We start from the raw sequence: 9,864 nt of genomic DNA on the forward strand, positions 1-9,864 counted from the left end.
AAAGACTGGAATCTCAGCCTAGGTATAGTGGTACCAGAACATGATTCTAGATATTTTGAAAGAGTAAATTCTGAAAAATAGCCTGCAGACAAGTCATTGTTTCAAGATATGAGAGCTGACTTGCTGTATTTCTCTGTGTCACTCCTACAGACTGCTGCAGCTTACTGATATTTTTCTTTTTCTTGCCTACACTTTTATCACTCACTCACAAAACAGCAGGCGAGTCTCCTAGAATCAGTGTATGACTACTACAGTATTTGCAAGTGCATACAGCCTGACAGTAATTCCTGTCAGACCTACTAAAATTCTGGGATTGCTATTTTACATTAGATTTACTTCTCTTGTCATATAAATTTGGGTATTTTTAGCAAGAAGTGGGGAAGAAAGGCAAGAGAATACTGCTATACAATATGAATGTGAAACTGAGTCACTGAAAAGGATGGAAGTTATCTTTTTGAAACTTTCTCAAGAGTGACTAATATATGAAATGTCTTTGGGAGAGCCTGTGAACTAAGCTGCACAATTCTTGCAAATCCTTGGAATCCTATGATAGTATTAAAGCAGATACTAAATACATTATAAGCAGACTAAATTTCACATTAAAATCTACTACTATAGTATCCAATATAAGGTGAAAAATGCCTTTCTTTAAATGAACTATGTGACAGGTGGACAGGAAAAGCTCGAGACCACTGGCCTGTGGAGATACAGTATTTTTAAAAAGTGTACATATAACCATCTGATTTTACATACGGAGTATTTATAACCAGACGATCCCACTGTCCTTTAATATCATCTTCTGATGGCTGTTCAGTTATGTACAGTCCATCAAATTCCAGCTTTCTAGCTACCTCCTTTTCTCGCTTGAATACAACAAGAGGGACCTATGAAAAAGACAGTGGACATCTTTGTAATGGTTTGTATATTTTTAGAAACCATTATATTTACCTACAGGACTAAGTACACTTTAAAATACTATATGATACTAAACATCATACTAATACCTTCCAAAAGCAGACCAATGCCCAAGCCAATCTCTGAGCAACAGCCACCTTGGAAGTCAAGGGCAGCCCCTCCCTCCCCTCCCCGTCCCCTCAGTTTTTATCTCTGTACATGATGCTCCATGGTATGGAATACCTCTCAGGTCCCTTTGGTCAGCTGTCCCAGCTGTGCCCCCTCCCAGCATACTCAGTGGGGGACGCACAGGGTGGGTAAAGCACTGTTCAGTAATAATCAAAAGGTGGGTGTATTACCAACACCTTTTTAAACACAAATGCAAAACACACACCCTGCTATGAAGAAAGTTAACTCCATCTCTGCAAGACTGAGAACATGAGGAAAACATCTCAGTATTGAATAGTGAGAATTTGTAAACAGTGAGGTGCAAACAAGCATTCTGGTACTCCCTCCAAAAATCACTTTGTGACATAGTCAATGTTCTTGAATAAAAAATAGATTAGTAATAAGATTCAGAACTTGCCTTTAAGCAGTAGTATCCAATCACACAGACAAAGGAGATGATAGTATGAATCACTGCCAGTCCTCTGAGAGCAGGTGCCATGTAACCTGTACCTTCTTCCAAAACAAAAAAAACCATGCTGTCCTCCTCTTCCTCTTCATCAAACGAGTTCCAGAGATTAGTGTCTTCCTCTACTTCATCAAGTGGCTCTTCTGTCACCTGAAAGAAATACAAGTACAATGAAAACACAAAATAAACTTAAAAGCTTTTCCTTTACTATTGTGACAAATGATGTTTTGCAAAGCCTGCTCATGAGAAGATGACAGAGCATTAGCTTTACACAGTAATGTCCTTGATTTCCACAGCAAAATCTTCATTTTGTCTCATGTCACTAAAAAGAGAATATAGAAAAAGCAAGCATAGGCTTATGACAGTTTACAAATCTCTCCTTTAATGATGCTGTAACAAAATCAAAGCAGTTGAGTCTGTTTTGCTCATGACCATAATTGGTGAGTGAAACTCTCCTTGCACCTGGGTTGGCACAAACCCAGACACAAATACAGGCTGGGGTAAGAATGGCTGGAGAACAGCCCTGAGGACAAGGACTTGGTGGTAGTTGATGAGAAGCTCAACATGAGCCGCCAGTGTGTGCTGGAGCCCAGAGAGCAACTGCATCCTGGGCTGCATCAAAAGAAGTGTGGCCAGCAGGGCCAGGGAGGTGATTCTGCCCCTCTGCTCTGCTCTGGTGAGACCCCACCTGGAATATTGTGTACAGTCCTGGTGCCCTCAGCACAAGAAGGGTACAGACCTGTTGGAGAGGGTACAGAGAAGGGCCACCAAGGTGATTAAAGGGCTGGAGCACCTATGCTGTGAAGACAGGCTGAGAGAGTTGGGGCTGTTCAGCCTAGAGAAGAGAAGGCTCCAGAGAGATGTTATAGAGGCCTTCCAGTACTTGAAAGGGGCTACAGGAAAGCTGGGGAGGGGTTTTTCATCAGAGAAGATAGTGATAGGACGAGGGGTAATGGCTTTAAACTGAGAGAGGGGAGATTTAGATTAGGTATTAGGAAGAAATTATTCACTATAAGGGTGGTGAGGAACTGGAATGGGTTGCCCAGGGAGGTTGTTGATGCCCCATCCCTGGAGGTTTTCAATGCCACGTTGGACAAGGTTTTGTGCAAACTGATGTTCCCTGCTCATGGCAGGGGGGTTTGAACTTGCTGATCTTTAAGGTCCCTTGTAACCTTAATGATTCTATGATAAAAATAGACATTTGCTGTTCATTAGAGATTACTTAATTCATGAAAAAACATGAAAAAAAGAAATTAAATAAAGCAAGCACTTCCTCCAAAACACCAAACACTTGGCCTGAAAGGCAAGAAAGCAATTTATGAACAAATGATGTATAAACCAAATATAACAGCTCATCTAGTTAAATTAAGATTTAATCTGATTCTGAAATTATGTATAAACTATAACCTAGTCAAAACTGAAGGTAGTCAGTAGGGTTATTTTAAAAATCAGAAATATGGTCATTGAAAATAATCAGACAAACTGAAGTCTATCTTTGAAACAAATGAGAGAAAAAAAAATGCAAGTTTTGACATTTGAATAATTTTGGTTGGATTTCAAATTTCCCATGACAAGATTAACATAATGACAAACTTATATAAGTGAATTAAAAGAATGCCTAAAACAACAACATCTCTTACAAATAATGAATTAAGTAAATCTGTTTTCATTCAGCTTGAGTAAAATAAAGACAGAATAAGTTTAATATCCCAAATTTTAGTTACAAAATATCTAAATGCTTTATTTAATCTTGGAAGAGCATGTAATAATGGCTTTATTAAACAAGACTTATAACCATTATTAAATATTACTCTCTAAGTAACCAAAAACCATTTAAAGAACAATGCAAAATCTTACCTTGTAAAATAGAAGAATAAAGTTGATGGCAAATGCAACAAATAGAGCAAGAAATCTTAAGTTATAAAAATTTCTTGCCAAGTAGTGCTGAAAGTAAAAAATAAAATATAAAAAATTAGAGGGGAGGTGGCCTGTAGCTAATAACAAGATAACTGAAGTAGGTAGCAAGGTTTCTAACAAAGTAAATACATAATACTTACAAGGAGCTCAAGAGGTTAATCTATCCTGTTACACCAAAGTAGGAGAAATTACACTTTATCTATATAACTATGAAGTATTAAAAACATCTCTAAAGACTGAATATAGCCAGCTATTTGAAAACTCATGCCAGTGTTCCTTTTATGATGACATTTCTCCCTTCAGCATCAAACGTGTTCTGTATTATAGAAATAAAAAATCAAAGACTAGAAGAATTTAAGAAAAACTTACAAGCATTTTTGTTTGATAAATTTCCAAAGCTTTGAAGAAGTTAGCCATAACAGCCTCCGGCTTTTCAATTTTTTGTCCATGCCTTCGCTTCTTTTTATTTGTTTTTACTTCTTCTGGCTGCTCAGATTGTACTTCTTTCGCTTTATCTTGTTTCTCACCATCTTCCATGCTAGAAGAAAGATTATCTAAATAAAAATACCTAGCCAATTTTCTTCATTGTAAAAGCATTAATTTAGAAGAAATTCTAATTCAGATTGTTTATCTTTGAGACTTAGTTTTGACTGTAATGATTATAAGTAAATGACTTAAGATAGACAATGAAACCCAGAGCAAAAGATGTGACCTTAGTGTGAAATTATATGCAAGAATAGAGTTGTTGAGGGGAGATCAAAAGGGTAAAAAGCCAAAAACCCACAGAAGATACTGCACCAAGTGTGAAGTGGATATGTTTGCCAAAACCAGTGATGTACATATATACTCAATACAAGCAACATAAGAAGTGTAAGAGTTCATGTGGACTTTCTTGAGCCTGGGGCTGAAGAAGAGGAATGAAGCTTTTGGGATATGGCACACAGTATCATAACTGAATCACAACGTCATAAAACGAGTTCATTTCAGTGAAGGCAAAATCACTGTTGTTAAAGAGCTGAAAGTAATAACAAGGAAGTTTGCTTCAGAGAGTCACACCTCACAAAGTATCTAGCTGAACTACCTTTATGGAAATTAACTTTCAAGACTGTATGTAGTATATATGTGTATGCTAAAACAAGGTAAGCATTTTTGAAGTTGTTTATAAGACAGTCATATGTAGGATGAATAGACAAACAAATGTGTCTGTTGTCAAGTTCACAACTTTAGAACAAATAAAATAGCAATAATAAAAATGATTGGGTTAGTCAAATCTTGTGTTTTAATGATCAACTATTGTTGCCTGAAAATTATAGTGGGTAGTAGAGGAAGTGTAAATAACAGTAGTGACAAGTTGCAGGTTTTTATTTCCAAGACTGGTGCTCAATTTTGAAGGTAGTTATAGGAAATATTTAAAATAAAATGGCCACAGATTTACATACACAGAATTGTCAAGGACTGCAAGACTTAAATTAGTATTTTGTTGCCTGCTGAGATGGTGTGACACCTCTTAGGGAACGTGCTGCTTTTAAAAATACTGACGAACCAAAGTGTATATGAAGTGCTTTGAATACTCACTGAAATTCTTTCTGGCCAAATTATCTAGCAATGGGAAATATCAAAGGATTAAACAGGAATTGTGTAAAAATTACTTACTCGGCCTTCTCAGCTTCGGCTTTTCTTTTTGTTTCAGCTTCTTTTGCAATTTCAGATATCTGCAAAAAGTATTTTAACTGTTAAAATGGATTAATTAAAATAATATTTTCATAACTGTTTTCTAAGAAACAAATACAATAATCACCACACTATACTTTTTATACTAGTTTTCACTTTTAAAGTGTTAAGATTTTTAAAAACATACAGCTCAGACTTGATTTTAACACTGAAAACTGCAGAAATTCTTCTCATAGCCTCTTTCAGAATAGTGTTATTAATACTGTAACTAGCCCAGTTGACTGAACAACTTAAAGTAATTAAACATGTTTATTAGACAGATTGTGACCAGCTGAGGATGATCATACCCAAATACAAAAGTCACTCCCAAAACTCAGTGCAGTTACTGCACTTTGGAAAATACCAATCACAGAATCACAGAATATAAGGAGTTGGAAAGGACCTCAAAAGATCATCTAGTCGAACCCCCCTGCCAGAGCAGGATCACCTAGATCACATCACAGAGGAAAGCGTCCAGGTGGGTTTTGAATGTCTCCAGAGAAGGAGACTCCACAATCTCTCTGGGCAGCCTGTTCCAGTGCTCTGTCACTCTCAGAGGAAAGAGCTTTTTCTGATGTTTACATGGAACCTCGTATTTGTAACCATTGATGATGTCGCCCCTCAGTCTCCTTTTATCCAAGCTAAAGAGACCCAGCTCCCTCAGCCTTTCCTCATAAGGGAGATGTTCCACTCCCTTAATCATTTAATCATTAATCAATGATAGCATAAAAAATCTGAAAAAGATCTGTGTAATTATCTGATATTACAAAAGACAATGATTAAGTTACAATCAACCAACGCAACTGAAAACTGACAAATATTTAAACTACTTTTACCCATGCAATATTTTCTTCAAATTATTTACATTAGATGGGTCAACTGTTCTTTAAACCTTTACTAGCACACCTCACAACCATCTAAGTATGTGTTTACAACATTCCCCCAAGATAAGAAAAAACCAAGATACCATTTTAGAGATGGCAGCAACAAAACTGCGGATTGGATCTCAAACACCTTTAGCCTCAGTATTTCAAGACCAAAATAAACTAATTTCAAATTCAATCTGAGTATCTAAGTTTCACTGGAAATCAGAGGGTTGCAAGCTCCAAAGTCCTAGATTTACAAAGGAATCCTATGGGCCTAAATTTCTTACCATTCACTTTTGCAAAAACCTATCTTAACTCTTTACCTTCTCAAAGTGCTTAGTCACCAGTTGTCGCTGGTGTACTCTCCTACGTTTCTGGTTAATACATGCAGTTATCTGAACTCTTTCCCCGCTAGTCACTTGGATGCCTATCTCTTGCATGTAAGTAGTGAAAGAATTTATGAAAGAAATTACTAAATTGTTCTTGCTTGCTCATCTCACCTCTTATCTGTGGAACCTCATGTAATACACATGATGGAAGCACGTGTAACTCTTCCATAAATAGTCTCCCGTAAGATCTCAAGCTGGTGGAGATTATTCAGAGATTGTTTGATGACACCTAGTACTTCTAAAGGGTCGGGTGGGGGAAGAATGAATAAAGTCCTACCCATCCTCTCCATCCCTCAATCAAATGCTTTCTCAGTTCTCTCTTTTCTAGGCTGAAGAGCCTTAGCCCAATTAATTCTATACAAAAGTTTCAAATTCAAATGCCTTCACTGAAACTTTTTCAGTTCTAGCATGTACTTTCTGAACATCTGGTCTTTAAGAAACATACCTTGACATCTTGGAGCCCAGTAATACTCTGGGGTTTTCCTCTCTCAATGGCTTTTTCAACCATTCAAAATTTCAGTTCTCTTTTTTGATCTGTATTAACTGACATTTACACTAAACCAATACTTCTGTATAACTCTACTATATTCCCAAGTTTTCACACCCAAGCAGTAAAAATGAGCTCAAAATCCAACATTTTTATATGTAACGTTTTAATTTTTCCTCCTTCATACATCACTGATTTTCATCTACTATTTTAAGGCAACTTTGCAGTTAGCTCTTTATTTTACTGCTACGAATAACTTATTTAGCAGGAAACTATGTTAGGTCACTGCACACTTCTTTTATTGTTTGTGAACCTGCACGGCTCTCAGCACAGATTCCTGTGGAACTTCACAGTAAAAACTGGGACCCAACAATCTTCATCGTATGCAATTCCACAGGTTACTTTGCAGTTTCTCTGGATAAATGGTAATGTAATTGTTTTTAGCACTACACAATGTTTTTCCAATATATGTTTCTATCCATTCATGTAAGTTTTATTATTTTAAATGCTTAAGAATAACATGGTGACTTCCTGGAAAGAATTTTTTTTATTTTTACATAGCTGTGCCTTCTTTGAGCTTTAATTAATAGTTATATCCAGTGCTCTAACTAGATTACTTGAGCTGTTCGTGCACAGTGTGAAAAGCAACTTGTTTAATATAGAATTACTGTAAACATTATTTTGGTGAGTTTCACTGTATAACGTACTAAAGGTAAAAGCTGGAAGAATGGCATAGATGCCTTCACATTAATTACTCAAAGTATATGCATAAATTACTGAACATTTTAATCAGCAGTTAGAAACACACCTGAGAGAAATGTATAAATCAAAGCACTGCAAATTCTAAAATGTTTACTTAGATCTGAAGATATTTACTTCAACTACTGCTGAAGACAATTAAAAAATATTTACTCAGATCTGCTCTGATCCTTAAGTTAAACCAGTATTTTAAAATACAAACATTACATTTATGCTAAATGGGACAGGATTTTAAAATACTTTCATTTAAAAATATATGCATAAAAATGAATTGATAAATCAGATAAACAAATAGAAAAATATAATTTGATCCATGCAATAAACATATATTGGACAAAAACATAGGAATAAAGAGGAAATAATGAACTAAGTAGTTGCACAATGGAGGTTTATCTTGAAAATATCTGGAAAGCTTCCCATAAAGAGGAAACACATATTTGCTAAACAAGTAGAGACAGATAGAAAATGGAGAGTGAAACATAAAGCCTTCCAAATACAACACATGCATTTGGGTTTTGACATTTAGTTTAATCCATTTTAAAACAGAATGATAGATTATATCTAGCTCTGCTGAGTGGAACCAAATATCTCGTTCATAAAACAGAACAAAAGTAAAGAATTAATATATTACAAACATTAAAGTAACAATAAATTCGGGTAAAGTTATTTCAAATAACAGGAAAAAAAGGTTATTGTTTTGTATGTGATCAGTAAAACATGTAGAAGAAAGTGTGATGTATTATTACGGAGAAAGTAGATTATAAAAATAATTGTTATATACTATGAAAAAAAAGGTGGCATGCAGAATGAACAACAGTGCAAACCATTTATAGCAAAAACTGTGCCTAGAAAGCTGCTATAAATTGTTGTTCTGAATAAAGTCCAAATGAAAAATAAAAAAAATAATTACTGCACTGAAACCTAAACACTCTGGGCCGATATTTTCTGCCTTATAAACTTTCTTTTTTGTTTTTTTAAAAAGTACAGATTATAAAGTATGTTCTCCTTGCCAGCATTTATTAATCAGTTAACTGGCAAATCATTAATTCACTAGTAGAAAATTCAGTAACATATTTGTATTATTATTATTTTCTGGAAAGAAGTAAAAAATCTCTTTAGCTTACCTGTAATGTTTTTTTCTTACGAACTGTGTTTTCCAAAGATGACTGGATATCAGTACCAAGGATTTCTGCAATGTCTCCAAGACCAGCATCATGAGCATATTTTGAACCACCTTCTTTCTTCGTATGAATGCCAAAAATGTCTGAGATTATGTCAGCTTCTCCCTTTTCACCCTTCATGAACTGCACAAGTTCAGCTCTGATACCATGTTCAGTGCCTTCAGCTTTTTCTGCTTCCATAACATCATCGTGGATTCCAAACTGTGTTGGGTCAGGCATGTCCCCTAATATTTTGGTAACTTCAATGTTTTTGGCTCCTTCAACCAGTCCACCCCCAAATACGGTGTTCCAAAGAACCTGGAAAATTCCCCACACTATACTAAAGAACATCTGGAACACCCCTACAAATAGGATCCAGAAAAAGGAGAAAAACACTTTCACCATCTCTTTTACTGTCATCTTTCTAACTTTCCTGTATTGTTTCCTTAGATTCTTCACAGTGACCATTTTTAAAAAGTTGGCAACATTCTTCTTCACTGCAACACAGGCCATTGCAAAAGCTGAAGCAGATTCCAGGGACTTTTCTTCTTCCTCACCATCTCCAATATCCACTACATAGCAAGGCTCTGTCTCTTCCTCCTCCTCAGGCCTCTCAGATGAATCTGTCTCAGAGATCTGGGATGCCAACTGCATTTCAAAGATTGTGTCTTCACAGAAATTCACAAAGAGTTCCATTTTTTCTTGCTCTCCACCTTCATTTACAACATCAAATATGAACTGCCTTTTAGATTCCTTCACCTGTGGCTTCTCCCATTGCATTCTACTAGATTCACTGATTTCAAAGTAAACTCTTTCTATTTTCTTGGCTCCACCCATTATTTCAATACGGCCAAGGTATGGTTCAAAGTAATTAAGAACACTTTCTGCAGGTTCAAGTAAGCTGTGAAGGCGTGAATCATTAGGCATGTGCTCTGAGAGGTTTGTTAGCAATACTGCTACATTAAATCCAATGTCTTTGGCTGGTTCATGGAATCTTTCCACAAAATCAACATAGTTAAACATATCATTTTCATCAGTTTCTGCACAG

The 9,864-nt window shown here is 35.8% G+C and overlaps 1 protein-coding gene across 1 annotated transcript in view; it reads right to left on the minus strand.

The window, feature by feature from the left end:
• The window catches only part of RYR3 (ryanodine receptor 3), a 191,404-nt gene that overhangs the window by 12,536 nt on the left and 169,004 nt on the right, over positions 1–9,864 (minus strand). The window contains exons 89-94 of the mRNA XM_010007742.1: positions 8,781–9,864; positions 5,099–5,157; positions 3,815–3,983; positions 3,386–3,472; positions 1,481–1,678; positions 754–884 (exon numbers count right to left, since the gene is read on the minus strand). The exon at positions 8,781–9,864 is cut by the window's right edge and continues 232 nt beyond it. Coding sequence (XP_010006044.1) covers positions 754–884; positions 1,481–1,678; positions 3,386–3,472; positions 3,815–3,983; positions 5,099–5,157; positions 8,781–9,864 — 1,728 coding nt within the window. The remainder of the gene's footprint in view (positions 1–753; positions 885–1,480; positions 1,679–3,385; positions 3,473–3,814; positions 3,984–5,098; positions 5,158–8,780) is intronic.

This window comes from Chaetura pelagica, unplaced genomic scaffold (genome assembly GCF_000747805.2).
Source record: "Chaetura pelagica isolate M959 unplaced genomic scaffold, ChaPel_1.0 scaffold70, whole genome shotgun sequence".
Taxonomy (NCBI): domain Eukaryota; kingdom Metazoa; phylum Chordata; class Aves; order Apodiformes; family Apodidae; genus Chaetura; species Chaetura pelagica.